The sequence below is a fragment of the Chionomys nivalis genome, chromosome 10, assembly GCF_950005125.1.
Source record: "Chionomys nivalis chromosome 10, mChiNiv1.1, whole genome shotgun sequence".
Classification (NCBI taxonomy): Eukaryota; Metazoa; Chordata; class Mammalia; order Rodentia; family Cricetidae; genus Chionomys; species Chionomys nivalis.
Window position 1 is genome coordinate 39,832,448 of NC_080095.1, and position 18,653 is coordinate 39,851,100.

Consider the following 18,653-nt stretch of genomic DNA (forward strand, 5'->3'; position numbering starts at 1 on the left):
AGGGGGCTGGGAATACGGATGATTAAGGTACACTGTATACACGTAGGGAATTACAGAAAATTAAGGGTGTCTAGGTAGCTAGGGCTGGAGCTCTGGGCTCCTGTCTTCCTGACTCCATCTCCTAAGTGCTAAGGTTACTGTACTGGCGTGATTCACTTTCCTCCAGTCACAATTTTCACTGGTTGGAAAGTGCTGTCCCCTTCTGTCCACACCTACCATGATGTCCAGTGCACTCCGGTGTCGCCTGTCAATTTTACTGAGTTTGTGATCCCGCATGTACACAAGAAGCATCCCCTGCTCTGCTCTGCTACAGACTGAGCTAAATGCTGTCAAAGAAAAAATATGAGAGAACACCCAACCTATTTTAAGGAATAAAATGTTGCCCAACTCTAGCACATCAACTAAAAAACACTTATAAATCTTTCATGTGTGGCAATCTGGCAACAATTCTGGCAAGCACTTAGAGGGACCCAACATACTCTGCTGACTCTTACGCCTCTTGACGAAGTGAGAGGCGGCACTCATCCTTCTGAGGTTCCTTGTCTTTCTCATGAAGCCATTGGGTCCTAAGAAAAGGGAAAGAGGAAAAGAGGGAGAGGGAAAGGCAAGGAAGAGGGAAGGAGGGGCAGGGAAAATATTTCACAAGCATCATTCCTAGTCAGAAAGTAAAATCTCACCAACACCTGAGTGGGACTTTAAATGACAATGGGAGGGCCTGTTTCTCGATATTAAGATTTTTTTTATTACTATCTATGATTTACCATCAAAAACAAGAGTATGGATGGATATTTGGCAGGACATTCCAATTTCTTAAGTGGAAGACTCAAGGGTAAGCTTTACCTACATCAAAAAAGCATTACGTTGCCAGGTTCCCTGTGAAATCCCAAAAGCAAAGTATTGCTGGCATGCCGAGGGCCATCCGTCACTGCAGCAGGACCCCAGATGCTTGTGACTGTGGGTCAGCTGTGAAAGCAATGAACCACAAAACTGAGATCAGGTTCACCCCTTGAGGTAGGTGCATATACAGGTGCATGGCCCAAGGTCTTAACTCTCAAATCATGTATGGATCAGGCGTCTCTGGCCATTCTGGTCCCCCATGGTATACCCCTGTTGCTTTATCACAATTCAATCATGAAGGATTTCCTAGAAAAGAAAGTCTGCCGTAGTCACCTCATTATAATCATGACTTCTTGACAGCAGCCACCACTGTGCTGTGCTTGCATAAGTGCCGCCCTTTGAGGACGTCTGTGCACAGGTATCATCGATATTGTTCCTTCATTACTAGAAATTAGGTAGGTGCAGGAAGGCAGAGGGATCGAGTATATAGGAAATACATAATTTTTAACAGCAAAAGACAGCAGGAGTACCCAGTAATAGAGACCTGGTAAGTAAAATTTTCTAACGATGCAGCCACAAGAGAGAAAGGAATCTAATTCTAGTTAGCAACAAAAAGGAACAGCTAATATACACAACAATTTGAATGAGTCTCAAAGGAACTATGTCAAACGACAAAAGTTAAACATCAGTCCCAAAGGACTATATAATGTATATCACAAATATAACATCCTTTCAGTAACAATATTATACAAACAGAAAACAGAATGATGGTTGCTTAGAATTAGAATCAGAAATGCAGAAGGGGTCCATTTAAACCTACAAGTGATGAATCTGTGTAACAGCTGTACCATATGCTTAATGCCATGAAAAGAATACTAATATAGTTGAAATCATTTCAAAAGCTTTCAGAAAACACCCTTTATAATAAAATGTTAATAAAATGAAAATTAAAGAGAGACAACAGAGATATTTATGTATGAATTGAATGATCACTAAGGAAGATTGTAAAATGAATACAAGGTAGCACACAAAGGCCATCAGCAAAATCAATACTTAGAGCCAACCCATAAAATTTTATTTATTTTTTTTAAAAAATTATTTTTATTTTATGTACATTGGTGTTTTACCTGCATGTATGTCTATGTGAGGGTGTCAGATCTTAGGAGTTACAGACAGTTATGAGCTGCCAGTATGGGCATGAGAATTAAACCTAGGTACTTTGGAAGACCAGTCAGTGCTCTTTACAACTGAGTCATCTCTCCAGTCCACAAATTATTCTTAAAAAGAAAAAAACAAACAAACTTTTAATGCCAGTTACAGGTGGAGCAGTGGGAATCTGAGGACAGATGGCAGTAACTTTAATATAGACATTTTTTTACCTTTTTCAATTTTATACCATGTGAATGTAACAACATATTCACAAAAACACCATGGTTTTGTTTGAATATGTAACGCTTTGCTCGTGACTGTAGTCTGGCAATTCCATTCTGGCATGACTCCTGCCCTCGTTGGGGATCTAATCAACTTCTGCTCAAGCCTCTCAAGTTTCCATGTAGGTCCTGAAGACAGCAGCTACCACCTTCCACCTCCCCACGGCCTGGGCTACTTCATACAGCTCAGTTCCATCTCCAGCAGGTGACTGCACATAAGGTGGCAGCGCCACCTTCAGGACAGTTCCAAACCCTGAGGTTCAAAAGCGTGTGAGAATAAGTTAAGAAGGAATAGACTACTGATTTGTAACTTTTAGTATTTGGCAGGTACTATGATAGCAGCAGCGTGTACTATCCTGATTTAACCCTTAAACAACTCTGAGGTATGCTTTTACTATGATGGGGGTGTTTACTGTTTTAATTTCTACAGATGAGGAAACTGGCGCTCAGACAGGTTAGAGTCATTTGAGATCACAGATTCTCAGAGGGGAACTGTACTTTGGATTACAACCTGTCAATATAATAACAAGGAATCATTCTCCTTCTCTGGCCTGCCAGACACTTCAGTTAAAATTCTAAAATCCACCTGCAACAGCTATGTGGTCTATTTGTATCTGAGATTGTGTTGCTTTTACAGTCCTGGCAATTAAGCCAGGCTCCAGATGCCCATTAACAGGTATCTGTAACTTGCAGTTACCAGGGTGAAACAACACTCCAAACCAAGGACACCGAAGTGGGAAATTAAGTCAGTGCAATTAGAAATGTATAGCTCGGCTCTGGACGGGATAGTGTCTGCTTGACTTGCTCTTCCTGCCACAAGAGAAATAAATCCAGCCAGAAAATTTAATAACCTTTTCTAGATTATTCACTAATATCTGAACCAAAAGCAAATTTTAGAAACTGTATGGGTCTAAATTAAATTTTATGGGCTGAGAATATAGCTCGGTTGGTTAACCACTTGTCCATCACACATAAGGCTCTGGGACTGATCCCCAGCATTTCAGGGTAAGAGAAGGAAAGTAAAAAGACCAGCTGCTGTTTACTGCTAGTATTTTATGATTGCTTCAAGAATCCACTATAATATTTAAAATATTCCAATTTAACCTTAAATAAATGATTCTCAGATGAGAAATTCTATACCTCATTTACCAAGTTCCTTGTAGAGAAGTTTTCAAGTAGACCTGAATTCCTGAAATGAAAAATGTTACAGATGGCTTAAAATACCTGAAAGATTTTCTAACATGAGACTATTTTGTATTAAGATACAAGAAGCCACAATGCATTAAAATAAAACAAAATGCAAAAGCATACCCAATTGCTTTCTGAAATAAGAAAAACAGCATATTAATAAAGCTGAAAAGTACTAGCAAATGTAGGAATGCTAGGTTTGGTACTATAATTTGATTTATCTTACTAAAAAAATGTTTACCCATCCCAAATTTTCCCAAAATACCACTGGTGGAGTTTCTATTTGGTTGCTTCTGGTGGTAACAAAAGCGTAAAGATTTCTTAATAGTTTCCTATTGGCCTAGCAGAATCAAATATTAAGAGGTATCTCGGTTACTGCCTTCTGGCTCTTTATCTTTTCATGATTCTCTTTACATAGAAGTCATTTGTTATACCTGGTTCCTGAACCAGGCGGCTCCATGTTCCCCGATGGCTGCGCTAATTCTCCCTCCAGCTCCTGCTAGGACAAGACAGAATGCACTGCTTACAAGGTCCGTGATTCATGGACACATTCATTTCACGGGTGTTTCAAATGCTACAAAAAGGTTAAGAGTAACTGAAGAATAAAGAGGCTTGCTTTCTTCTCAAGCAGGGAACATACTTTACAAGTCTTGCTTTGGTGAGAAAAGACCAGGTGTAGGGGGAGGTGGGAAAGCACTCTGCTCTAAAAAGTGCTAAATAAGTCTGTACAAACAACAAATCTATTTGAGTATCTTGCCCACTATCTTTTTTCCAGTATAACAAAGGTAGCTGATACAGATCAGTATGTAGAAATGTTCTAGGTCTTAACCACCAAGATAGCTTATTAAACACTAAAAACAGTGGAAATCGTTTAATGAAGCAAATTATACATTCAGTATTAACTTGTTAATGAACCCGGTTCTTTAACACTTAGACATTCAGAATTTCAAGAAAGGTATTAAAGTACAGGAAGTTGTTGCGGTTTCCATTGGTGCCTTTAGTCTCATAAAACCATTACTGCCGGGAGATGGTGGCGCACGCCTTTAATCCCAGCACTCAGGAGGCAGAGGAAGGCGGATCTCTGTGAGTTCAAGACCAGCCTGGTCTACAGAGCTAGTTCCAGGACAGGCTCCAAAGCCACAGAGAAACCCTGTCTCAAAAAAAAAAAAAAAAAAAAAAAAAAAAAAACCATTACTGAACCCAAAGTGATACTTCTAAACCGTAATGAAATATTACCTCTAGGCACAGTATTTAATGTTGGTCAAAAAACAAGATTTCCAAACATGACACAATGCTGAGGTCTTCAGTGAACATATTCACAAGTTGTTGAACTGGCTTACAAACTAGAAGCGGTTTTTGAAGAAGAAAGTTCATCTCTATCTTCCTTCATGATAGAAATGACTTTTTAATTTTTAGACTAAACAAAGGAAAAAAGCCCCCTTTCTATATTTAAAGAAGAATGCTATCTGGGTTTTAGCTCTGCTTCTGGTTCTGGTGGGGATTATCCATAAGAGATGAAAGTCTATGTAGAAGACCAAGCTTTTTAATAATGAGCAATCTGGCAAGAACCTGAAAGGCTAGCAGGTTCAAAGGTTGCTTGCCAGAGAGCTGTGCACTTCCATGTATCCTCCTCGATCCTGACTTAAAAAGCAACAAATCAAGTTCAATGTAAGGCATCGGCTTGAGTTCTGTGGCACACAGCAGTTCTGTTCACCTGTATTCAAAATCAGCCAAAGAAAAACAAAACAAAAACAAAAAACAAATATAAAGTAGCACAAAGAGGAAAAATAAAGAGATACCAACTTATCACCCCTTCTCTCCCTATACAAAAATGTCATAGAAGAGACATGCCCCAGGGAACTGATGGATATTTAGACTTGATCTCTGCTAGTCTCTAAGACATGAAGAAAAACAAATCAGCTATAAAGCAAAGCTGAATATTTTGATTATTACTGAACCTCGAGTTTTACAATGCACTACAAACAGTTGTACTAATTACTCAATGGTAAAGAGGTTGGGGGTGTTCAGCAAGCAGGTAATCAGGACACTGCACTTAAATAGCAATAAAAACAAATTTACGAAAATAAGAGAAAAGGGCCCACGCTGTACAGCCCATGAATCTCATTGGCTTTATCGTGAAAGTTTATTGTTTTTAATCCTAGTACAATCAGCTACCAGTTACATACAGTAAAAAAACAAACCCAGCCACAAAGCACTGATGATAGTCTGTGACAGCGTACAGTGGAGGAATACTCTGCTGGGATCCGCTAGGGGATCCCCACCTGACTTCAACAGTTAAGCTAACCCTCCCTCCCCAAATTAGTTAAGAAAAATTCTTATCTTGCTTGGGTATAGCAAGATTCTAAAATTTCTTGGGGATACTGGATAACTTTTAAAAACGAAAAGCGGTGGAAACAAAACAAAATTGAAACGTGGAAACACAAGAAGCTTCATGAGGCCTTGGCTTCAGGTCACCTCAAAGCGAACCACCTGGAAAGAAAAGAAAACAGGGTTACTCCAGGAGTGGAGACACAGAAGATTCAGTAAACTTCACTATCCATTCTAGTACAACTTCACCTCCCCAAGAACAGAGGAGCCAAGTTTTTCTTAAGTATTTTACAAGGCTTACAAAAACCTGCTTTTTTTCTAACATTCTTTATTGCAAATGTTAGTGCTAGTACATACTTACTTGTTCAGAACTAGAAAATGACTTTTAGTAAAGCATGCTGTCCTCAATACTTTTGAGGTAACCACACAACAGGCTATTTATGTGGCTGGGTACCCTTACCTTAGAGGAATAATGCTCCAGTCAAAAACTAAGTCTCATATATATTTGGTTCGATTGAGGGCTTTTTCAGCCAGGTGACCACTTTCATCTGTGATCTTCTCCCAATCAGTCTGTCCGACCACAAAACCTATGGCCCTTTTCCTATCTGCATCCTTCTTTTCTTCTAGGTCTGCCCATCTCACCTAAAGAGAAAAAAGCATTAGTCTGGGTTGTTTGAAAGAAGTGAAGGAACCCCAAAGGTGCCCTCTTTGGATAATTTAGTGGATAGATTAACAGAATTAAAATTACAAGTAAAAAAAAAACCTCTGCCAAAATGATGTTCTTAAAATACCTCCTTGTGATGCTCACCTATTTCAAACCTTTCCCCAACTATACGACCAGTCCTATCACTAGAGTGCTCGTGTTCCGCCCTGTCAGCTCCATGGCATTTTGTATGAGCAGCACAGTGTTCTCGTTCTCACTTTACAGCTGAGCCTGTCTACCTAGCATCGGTCTAGGACATCCGTCCCCACTTTATCCTTTGATTAGCCATTGCTTCTCTAGGCTTGTCTGGAGCTTAACATATCTACTTTTAAATTTTCATACTGTAAGATGACTATTTATAGAAACATATACTATATATGAACTTTAAACAACTTAAACTTTAACTCTGTACAATAACTATTTCTTGAAATTTAATCAGGGAAAAAACCAGGGGGCTAGTAATGTCATTTTCATTCATAAGCTACCAGAGACTACTGCTTCAAATGTTATTATGGCAAGATTTCAACTTCAAGAATATTCCCTCTTGGTACTTTTTCAAAAAAGATAGATTTATAAGTTCTTAAAATACATGCACATATCTCATATTCTATTAAGAGCAAAAATATTTAAGAAAAGATTACGATACTGCTTTTACTGTACACAGAGAACCAAAGCATATACTATAGTTTGATATGCTATATTTCAAATATAGTTTGTGATTTCTTATGTCCCAAATATAGAGCACTGGAATTCTGTGTTCTTTACACTGGTCATGGAAATGCATTATTGCTTTACAATACACTGACTGACTAAGATGTCTAGGCTTCTAACATCTGGTCAGAGAGAAGATAAAGAGTAATAGCAGGGAAAAGTGGTTAACACTTGAGCCTTTTAAAAAAAATGATCTATGTATTTTTATCTTAAGTGCACTGATGTTTTGTCTGCCTGTATATCTGTGTAAGGATATTGGATCCCCTGGAGCTGGAGTTAAACAGACAATTGTGAGCTGCAATCTCAGTGCTGGGAATTGAGGCCAGGTCCTCTGGAAGAACAGTCAGTGCTCTTAACTGTTGAACCATCTCTCCAGCTCCCCAACACTTGATTCATCTTTATTTCCACTTTTGCTGTGTATATATACACAAGTGTGGTATATGTGCATGCATGTGCACTGGTGTACACATACCTGTGAGTGTGGAGGCTAGCAGTTGATCTCTGGTGTCTTCCTCTATTGCTCTTTTGCTCTCCACCTTATATATTGGGGTAGAATCTCAGATTTGTACCGAGACCTCTGGGAGTCTAACTCTGTTAGCAGTTAGCCAGCTTGCTCCGGGATTCCTTGTCTCCATATGCTGAGATTACAGGCAGACCATCCCCCTCACCTGACTTCTGATCTGAGGATCTAAGTTCTGGCCCTCACACTCGTATGGCAAGCACTTAATCTACTAAGCCATCTCTGTAGTCCCACACTTGATTTACAACTTAAACAGTTTATTCTTGAGTCAAATATGGGTGACCATGGCCTGGGAATACAGATTCATGGCTGCAACAAATAACCTGCCCCAATGTGGAAGCAATTGCATCAGGCTTTCTGAGGCATAGAACAAAAGTAAAGAATAGATTTTTCAGATATATTGGTGAAAATGAACAAATATGGCTTTCTACTCCTCCCTGGCAACTTCAAACACCCATCAAGATGTGTGTGTTACTGGAGATTAAATCTAGGACCCTGTACATGTTAGGTAAGTCTCTTACTATTGAGCTTTATGCCCCAAAAATATGTACTATGGGTAATTCATACATACTCTTAGTTCTATTTAGGATCAAGTGCACACATTTTTTTTTAATATTTATTTATTATGTGTACAATATTCTGTCTGTATGTCTGCAGGCCAGACCTCACTACAGATGGTTGTGAGCCACCATGTGGTTGCCGGGAATTGAACTCAGGACCTTTGGAAGAGCAGGCAATGCTCTTAACCTCTGAGCCATCTCTCCAGCCCCCAAGTGCACACATTTTATGATAATGTTACTAGTGTTAAGGATGGATGAGCAGACATTCAATGGCTACAGAATAAAGAAAAGGTTAACTCAGATCATAGAAAATTTAAATGCCCAAAGCATTCTCAGTAGTCAAGTATAAAGCAATTGTATCCAACTACTTAAAAAAAATTCTTTTAAAGATTTTCTAGGGGACTGGAGAGATGGCTCAGAGTTTAAGAGCATTGACTGCTCTTCAGAGGTCCTGAGTTCAATTCCCAGAAACCACAGGCTCACAGCCATCTGTGATGAGATCTGGTGCCCTCTTCTGGCCTGCAGGCATCCGTGCAGACAGGATGTTCTATACATAATAAATATTTTTTAAAAAAATTATCTTCTATCCTATGTATGAGTGTTTTGCCTATATATATGTATGTGTACCTTATGCGTGCAATATCCCTGGCGAGAAGAGGGCATCAGATTTCCTGGAACTGGAATTAAGACAGTTCTAAGTCATCATGTGGATGCTAAGAACCCAACCTGGGTCCTCTTCGAGAGCAGCAAGTGCTCTTAACTGTTGAGACTCTAAAACTTTAAAACTTAGATAAAATGTAATTTTCACTCATTAAAAAATTATATCTAGGGGAGGGCAGATGGGATGGAAAACTGCTGTTGTGGTGTAGTTATTTACTTATTATTATTTTTAAAGAAAACACTGATTTTAGTGGCCACTGAGATGGTTATGCTGGCTAGTTTTCTGTTGCCGTTTGTCATTTTGACACAACTAGAATCATTTGGAAAGAGAGACCTCAATTGAGAAAATGACCCCATCAGACTGGCCTATCAGCAAGTCTGTGAAGCATTCTCCTGATTGATATGACAGTGATGTAGCCTTGGGCAGGTCATCCTGAGACGTTTAAGAAAGCAGGCTGAGGGGCTGGAGAGATGGCTTAGAGGTTAAGAGCACCGGCTGCTCTTCCAGACAGAGGTCCTGAGTTCAATTCCCAGCAACCACATGGTGGCTCACAACCATCTGTAATGAGGTCTGGTACCCTCTTCTGGCCTTCAGGCACACACAGAAAAAGAATATTGTATACATAATAAATTAAATAAACAAATAAATAAATAAATTTAAAAAAAGAAACTGGGGGAAAAAAAGAAAAGAAAAGAAAAAGAAAGGGGCTGGAGAAATGGCTCAGCGGTTAAGAGCACTGACTGCTCTTCCAGAGGACCCGGGTTCAATTCCCAGCACCCACATGGCAGCTCACAACTCTCTCATAATCCAGTTCCTGGGGGATCTGACACCTTCACACCAATGCACATAAAATAAAGATAAATAAATAAAAAGAAAAAAAAAAAGAAAGAAAGCAGGCTGAGTAAGCCATGCTCCCCACACAGTTTTGCTCTCGTCTCCAGGGTTTCTGTCCTGACTTCCCTCAGTGATGGAGTGTGACCTGACTTCCCTCAGTGATGGAGTATGACCTGACTTCCCTCCGTGATGGAGTGTGACCTGAGAGTTTTAAGAGGAAAGTTCCTGCCCTTTCTTCCCTAAGCTGCATTTGTTGATGGTGTTTCATCACAACAGCAGAAATACTAAGATAGTGCATAAAAGAGTCTGCCACCAAGTCTACCCATCTGCACGTGGCCCTGGAGCCCATGGAAGAACAGAACCAAGTCACAAACTTGTTTTCTGATCTATACACACACACAAAGACATAAAATGAAAAATAAAACACTGATTTAGCATAAATGACTGATTTTTTTTTTATTTTTATTTTTTATTTTCTGTTTGTTTTTTGAGACAGGGTTTTACTGTAGTTTTAGAGCCTGTCCTGGAACGAGCTCTTGTAGACCAGGCTGGCCTCGAACTCACAGAGATCCGCCTGCCTTTGCCTCCTGAGTGCTGGGATTAAAGGCGTCCACCACCTCCCGACAAGAACTGATTTTTTAAAAAATCTTTTTATTGCTGGGTTTGAGGCCATTCTGGTCTACAGAGTGAGTCCCAGGACAGAGAGGGCCACACAGAGCAACCTTGTCTTGAAAAGTTGAAACCAACTGGACAGTGGTGGCGCAAGCTTTTAATCCCAGCGTTCGGGGGCAGAGGCAGGTGAATCTGTGAGTTTGAGGCCAGCCTAGTCTACAAAGCAAGTTCCAGGACAGCCACGGTAGTTAAACAGAGAAACCCTGTTTTGATAAAGTAAAAGAAAAAAAAAAAAAAAACCAAACCAAATCAAACCAAACCAACAAAAGAAAAGCCAAAAATACTTATCATTATTATTATGCTTGTGTGAAAGCACACATGCACGCACTGGCATGCACATGTCACAGCATGTATGTGGGGGTCAGGAGACAACTTTACACATTTTCTCATTCCACTTTTTTGGTGGATTCTAGGGATCAAACCCAGGTCATCAGGCTTGTCCACTGGGCAGCAGGCATCTTTACCTCTGAGCTGCCCTGCTGGCCAATGACTAGGGTTTTTTTTTTTTTGTTTCCCCGCTTTGATTTTTTGAGTTAGGGTTTCTCTGTGTAGCCCTGGCTGTTCTAGAACTCACTCTGTAGACCAGGCTGGTCTCGAAATCCGCTTGCCTCTGCCTCCTGAGTGCTGAGATTAAAGGCGTGCACAACCACGGCCTGGCAATACTACAATTTCTAAAGAAAATTTAATGCTTAAAAACTACTGTATTTCACGCCCATCTCTAATGAAACTTAATCTCTTAAAGTCGGTTATCTATTATTAGGCATTCACAGACCTTACACATTCAAGTATCAGAATGAATAAATGACTATGAAAATGCTAAAAATAAATTATAAGGCAGAAAAACAACTTCAGCCAGAAATAGTTTCTTAAATGTCCAACTTCCTTCTAATTTTCCTAAAGGTATTTTTGAGATTTATACCACCATGTCTTTTTTCTGGGAAGGAGGGGGCATTTAACTGTTAAAAAAAATTCTATCTAGGAAAGAGGAAAGGTGGAATGGGAGGAAGAGGGGGAGGAAACTGCAGTCGGGATGCACTGAAAACATAAAATTAGAAAAGAAAATCATACAGAAAACTCTTGACTAACACTCAAAGGTTTGAGGTGCATGTGCTTCATCCATTGCCATTCAAACATTTCTAAGAAAGTAAAATCACTTCAAGATCAATCAATTTCTCTTTAAAGTTGTACTAAATACTGCCTCTTTCTAGTTTATATGTGAGGAAATAGTTTCTTTTAAGAATAGAAATCATAAATAGTAATTTTTGAAATTTTATTCATCTATTTATTATACTGGGGATGGAACCTAGAACGTGATATATAAGGCAAGTGCTTAACCACTGAGTTACACCCCAGTAAAAATGGCAATTTAAAGCCTAGTCATTGGGGACCACCTTTTGAAGACAGTCATAGTTACGTGAGCAAAAATAGGGAAAAACAGTTCTCATTCATTGTCACCAGAACTGTAACTCACAAGTCCCATCCCAAGGAAAGCCACTTCTACTGTTCTTCGTGTTTTCTGAGACTGGGTCTCTGTAGCCCAGGCTGGCCTTAAATCATGGACAATCTTCCAGCCTTTATTCAGTTCAAGGTGATGAGACTGCAGGGATCCACCACCATGCTTAGCTTGAGCCAATTAAACTTTGGTTGCCTCACTCTTAAAGTTCTTCCATGTGGCCGGGCATAGGTGAAAGGCCATTAATGGGATTTCCCTTTCCCATCCCCTCAAACTACATAGACAAGAGTGGGTTTACTGTATGTCTGCAGTATTTGAACTTTTTTGGTTTCCCAAGACAGAGCTAACCTGGAACTCACTATGTAGACCAGGTTGCCTCAAGCTCACTTAAATTCACCTGTTTCTTTCTTTTTAGTGATGGGATTAAAGGTATATCATTATACCTTGCTTGTCTGCAGTGTATCAATGAGTTCTGAAATGGGGATTCTTTTTCTTTTTTTAAAGATATATTTATTTATTATGTATACAGTGTTCTGCCTGTCTGTATGCCTGCTGGCCAGATGAGGACACCAGATCTCATTACAGATGGCTGTGAGCCACCATGTGGTTGCTGGGAACTGAATTCAGGACCTCTGGAAGAGCAGTCAGTGCTCTTAACCTCTGAGCCATCTCTCCAGCCCTGAAATGGGGATTCTTTGAAATGAAAGACACCACGATGATAATCTACTAACATTTTTATTCTCTCATACTAAAATATTGTCTTAATATTCAAGCACTAAGAAAATTAATTTAAAAGAAATGCAAAGAGGGCTTAGAGAGAAACTCAGAAGTTCAGAGCACTTGCTGCCCTTGCAGAGGACCCAGATTTGATCTTGCAAGTATAAGGCAGCTTATACGTTATCTATAACTCCATTTCCAGGAGATCCAATATTCCTCCTAGTCTCTGCAGGTACCAGACATGCATATGATATATGTAACATACATGTAGGTTAACAATCATACCAATAAAATAAAAATAAATAAACTTTCAAAGTGTGCTTGTAATTGTAGCATTTTCTGTTTTTCCTGGGAGCTCGACACTGAACTTGGGTCCTTAGACTTGCATGACAAACACTTTATGGGCAGCCATTTTCCACCTCCAACTTTCTTCTAAAATCCAAATGCTATTTAGATGAGTCTTCAAGTTTCAGTAAGTCTCTTACCCTCTTCTTCCCGGGCTCGGAAGCACGAGTCTCATAGTCATCAGGGAGCTGCAGGTAATCTTCCATTCTGCTGGCAATCGCCTCCCAGTCACGTTTCCGTTTAGTGCCAGTCCTCAAGCCGTCCAACTTGTCTGAGGAACAAACACAGAGCCAAAGCATTAAGAGTGTGTGGATTTGCATTCAGCACACAAAGGAAAAGGAGGGCTAGATTGTTTCCAGAGGGCACATCCACATTTTTCAATGCAGCACCATTTTCAGATCCAAACTATCTTCTTGTCTAAGAAAATATCAAATTTTATGTGATTCCCACAGTCTGCTTGGTGTTTGTACTGGGTAATATTTATAATTTGATGGTTTTAGCAATAAATATGGGTAAGGCAAGAAAAGACTCTCCCACCCTCAGAAAAAAATCACACTTCAGCTCTCATGTTCTAAAAAGAACAAAACAAAACAAACAACAAAAACCAGGTCTCTTTAAAAACAATTATTGCTTTTTTCTTTTTCTTTTTTTTTTTTGAAGATTTATTTATTTATTAAGTATACAGTGGTCCGCCTGCATATGTCCCTGCAGGCCAGAAGAGGACAGAATATTTAATTACAGATGGTTGTGAGCCACCATGTGGTTGTTGGGAATTGAACTCAGGACCTTTGGAAGTGAAGTCAATTCTCTTAACCTCTGAGCCATCTCTCCAGCCCCTGCTTTTTTCTTTAACACAGTGTTAATACTGCTCAGTTGATCTACAAAGATGTGTGATATCGTATCATAAGAAAATCAGACAATAACAAGATCATGTGTAAGGATGTGTTTTTGATTATGATTTTGGATAAGAGCACTCATGAGTTAATATTTATGAGTAAGGCGACTATATGAGACCCCCTTTCTTTGAATATACTGTAAAGTACTGCTGACCACTTTGTATTTTGAGTATACTGTAAAGTACTGTTGACTCACCATGCTAAGGATTGATGTGAGTCAAAGTGATCAAATCTGGTATTTTGTTCTTAATCTTAAATTTGAAAAGAGTTGGCCTCCCAATACCTCATTATTATCAAATAAACAACACATTTAGAAATTATGAAATATCAGATTAGGTATCTTTAATAACACATAATGAAAATGTGTCTTTCTTATTTGTTGTTAATATTGATTTTGAATATAGATATGGAATATTATGAGTTATGTATATTTGAGCTACAGTGAAGCACTTGCATCCCCTGAAATTATCTAAACACACTATTGTTAAAGTGGGCTAATAAAGGAAAGTTTAACTGCTTCAGAAACACGTAACGAACATTCAACTCCAGAAAGAACACAGAATTTGTACACTAGAAATCTTTAAGGTACCGAGTTGGAAAAAATTTTATATGGAACGTATATTGGAAGCAGGCGCAAGGAGGGAGAAGTTATGCTTTCTAATGTACAAACTCCACACCCAAGTAACTGTATACAAACTTAAGAAGCCAAAAAGATTTTACATAATTGGGAAAAGGTTTAGTTCCCATACCCTTCCCTCACAAAAGCAATTATCATTGAAAATCAGTAATATGAATGACAATAGTTTACAAAACTCAAGAAAATTGTTTCATCTTGTTTCAACAAATTTTCCCTGAGATGGGCTGCACAGAACAATTTTCTACCTCTTCTGTTGATAAAATGCTGTACCAAATGGCTCTACAGACAGGTCATACTGAACAGAACCCTTGGCTACATAGGGACACAATACATGGTATCGGAAAACCCACGGCAATTCTTTAAGTAGTAAGACCAACCTTAGTTCAAGACCTTAGACATGCAGTGTCTTACTAGAGAGTAAGAAGCTCCAGTACACTCACTAAACAAACTTCCAAGGATTTCCAAACTTAGAACAACTGATTTGCATGAACATACTCTGAAGTGAAAGTTTCGCATTTCAATTCTAACAACAGAGCATGGTCAGGCAGCACTGCAGAAAGGCAGGTGGAAACTGCAAGAGTATTTCCTTGTCCACTAGGTAATGGCATCATGTATTTTGTATTTGCAACTTCAAGTCCCAAAGCCTACACTTCTAGTCAGAACACCCTTATTTGAAATCTTTGATTTGAAATTTTATTGTGCAAGCACATTTAAAGTTTCTTTTAAGTGCTGAAGAAAGTACCCATCCACACGAACACTGGAATTCCAAACACTCCGGTGGCATAAAGTAAGGGAAGAGGAATCTGGGTGTTGGTTATAGAAGAAAGACAGGTGTCCAATTCCCTCACACATTAGAAGCCTAGGTTGCAAGATGAAGTTTTAAGAGGATGAAGTTTTGATCCAACTTGGTTGGTCACAGAATTTACCACAACTTTAAAACACTGCATGTTACTATAGCACAAAGGAAAAATTCCATAGATACATCCATATATTCTCTAAATGTAAATGGTATTTGAAAATTTGTCCAAGGTGAACATACAAGAGTTATGTGCCTACACAAATAACAATTACACCTCAATTGTGAAAAGATGATTCAGTCTGTCTGATAAGGAGAAGGCTAAAATACAACTCTTAAGTATTGACAAGTGACATTAAGATGAATTACAGTAAGTCTAGAATATTCTAGTTTGTACAAGTGTGAGAAACTAAAAACCACATGACTGCAGTTGAAGTAGCTTCAGTACTGAATCCCAGCAGATGTGTGTAAAACCCAGCTCTTGCATTACCATATCTATCTCCCAGTCAGGAAAGAGCAGTCAGGTGTAACTAACACTGGTCAGGCAGCTGTCAATCACATGTAATACCATGCCAGGTATAGCTCAGGCCAGTAACTCTTTTAAATTGACGTTCCTTCCTATTTAACAGACACAGGCCAACTTATATATTAAGCACAAATCAAGATTCTACAATGAATTCTAGTCAGCTGCTTGGAAGAGTATAGAAGTATTTTCTTACTGGAAGACTCTTCTAAGAACCAAAACCCTCAGCTCCAGTTTCAGCTCCTTCAGCTCAATATGCAACACAGATAAAGCTTATTATGTTTCCACCTCAGCACAATCACGCTGCTAAGAGAAATTTAAGGATGCTGGTAGAGTATTCAGGGAAATAAAGTGCACCTGGTAAACAAACATTAAATTTGATGATATATGAAAGGCATGCAACACAAACAGGCTAATTCTCAGATGATCCTCATGAGTTAGGAAAGCATTTTCAATTGACCCAATGGGTCAATCTCAAAGGAGTAAACATTTTGATAAAGCTTACACTCAATTTTCCTTCCTTGAAGGCTGGATTAACTCTCAAGATAATCCGGTGGTACCAGATGCTAGATCCTTTATAAAACATCATTGTCACTACTTTTACAATCAAGTAAAAATTTCCCTTTCTAGATTCATTACTAAAGCCATTACTAAAAAGATTCATGAGAAATCCACTTTTTGCACACAGAAATTCACTGTGTAATGTCTTTAACACTAACAGACTGTATAAGATGCATTTCTGAGAAATAATAGACAAGTCATATTTCTCAGAAATCAATATAAACATTAATAACATTTGTCTTGAACACTCATCAAGGCTATGTTCATTTTCTAAACAGCACAATCCCAGATCATATGCTGCGTAACATCTCGGGAGAATATCTGCTAAAATATGTGTCACTTTTACAATCCCCTTATTTTTATGATCACACTTTGCCATTGAAGCTCATCACTAAAGCACCAGCAGAAACCAATGACCTTCTAATCTTACAGGGTATTTTAAAACTATAGCATGTCAAACAGGGTTAACCTAATTCAAAAGAAGCAACACTTAAGACATCAACCTTAAAAAAAAAAAGTTGTGGTTATTAATTTCTTTTTCTAAAAGAAGTATTTATTTATTATGTATACAGTGTTCCACCTGCATATATGCCTGCAGGCCAGAAGAGGACACCAGATCTCATTACAGATGGTTGTGAGCCACCATGTGGTTGCTGGGAGTTGAACTTGGTACCTCCAGAGTGCTTTTAACCTCTGAGCCACCTCTCCAGCCCCGGTTACTATTTTCTTAAATATTTAACTGCATTTAAGCAAAAAGGTGCTTATGGCATGTATGGGGAGACAGTCCATTACTGTTAAATTTCTCTGAGGAAAAATTTGCAGACGAATATTCCAATAAACCACAAACAATTTTTACTTGACACAAGCTAATTCTTTTTAAGAATTTTTTTTACAGCAAGTACCTATTCCCATAATGCACTACTACTAGTTTGTGAATTCATCTTTTAAGACAAAACCCACTCAAACCAACTGCTATCTCTAACCCAAGTGATCCATGCAAGTGTGTGTACCATGCACTCCCGTTACATGTAAAGGTCACATGACCTAAGTAGCCAAAGTGCTGAATGGACAAACTAAGTCTACAGACTTAGGATGCTGAGTTGGTTGCTTGGTTCTGGAGTAACAATACACGGAGAGAGAAACTGAGAGTCACCTTTCCTAATCAATCAGTAAGTACTGGCATGGTCCTTTAAGTTTCTACTGAGACACCTAAATTGACATATTAAATTGGCATTTTAAGTGAAGTAAAAAAGATTAAAAACAACAACAACAACAACCCTTTCAGAATCACACTAAAATATCTAAGGAATACATTTAGTACATACAATTTTTATGCAGGGAACTCTAAGGTTTGATATAAGCAATCATTTAAACCGGTTTATCTTGTAAATTGGTACTAAAAACAGTCTGAAGAAAAATTTAAATGGAGTCTCCTTGAATATTTCAATTATGCACTTACTTCCCAACACAGAAACTCAAGTACTCAGGTACCTTCTTTTTAATTACATTTAAAAACCCTAGTATTTATTAGAATTATTACTAAAGTACTCACAAACAAGCTCAACTTTGGGTTACAGATAAATATTCTTTTAAAAAAATGTTAGGAGCACATTTATGATTAATACTAAAAAAGGAATGTTAGAAGTAACAGTATGTTATTATGCTTATCAAATATTTCTAATTATCCTAAAAATTTCTAATGAATTTTTTTGTTAAAAAAAAAATCCTTTTTCCTCTGTCACAGATACAAGAAGATAAGGCAAGGCTAGTGAAATAACTGAAGGGTGAGCACAAGCTTCTGGCCCTTCACTCGTGCAGTGGAGAGCTCTATCACCATGATCATCAGGTATCACATATAAAAACAGGAAAAAGGAAATACCCACCTAGCTTTGCCTCAGAAGTGTCCATCTCCCATTTGCTTTTCGGAATGTAACCCTAAATCGTACACAGAGAGAAGCTCGAAGGGTTAGAAAGAGACACATACATGCATAACACGTTTGAATTGGAAAAGCATTAAAACTGGGAATGGGTTCAGTTTCCACTCGCTAGTTATAAATATATCCTTATGGAAAACACAACTTTATTATCCTTGAAGAAAGTTAGGTGACCAAATTCACCAAACCTCACTGCACTTTTAGAGCAGTCGTCAGGACAGGATCAGGAATGCACTCTGAGGCAGGTCCAGCTGAGGACTCAACTGCAGCCTCAACACCAGATGTATATCAATTATGGCAAGAGTGTACAGATAGTTACTGAGCCAGGATCAATAGCACTCAGAAAA

The 18,653-nt window shown here is 38.6% G+C and overlaps 1 protein-coding gene across 2 annotated transcripts in view; it reads right to left on the reverse strand.

The window, feature by feature from the left end:
- Positions 1–5,561: 5,561 nt before the first annotated feature.
- Ylpm1 (YLP motif containing 1) overlaps positions 5,562–18,653 on the reverse strand; it is a 75,717-nt gene continuing 62,625 nt past the window's right edge. The window contains exons 18-21 of one of the 2 annotated variants that reach the window (XM_057782133.1): positions 18,256–18,307; positions 13,100–13,230; positions 6,244–6,425; positions 5,562–5,945 (exon numbers count right to left, since the gene is read on the reverse strand). In XM_057782133.1, the coding sequence (XP_057638116.1) occupies positions 6,279–6,425; positions 13,100–13,230; positions 18,256–18,307 (330 nt within the window). In that variant the 3' untranslated portion in view covers positions 5,562–5,945; positions 6,244–6,278. Of the gene's footprint in view, positions 5,946–6,243; positions 6,426–13,099; positions 13,231–18,255; positions 18,308–18,653 lie in introns of those variants that run through there. The other variant, XR_009057818.1, reaches the window with a different exon arrangement.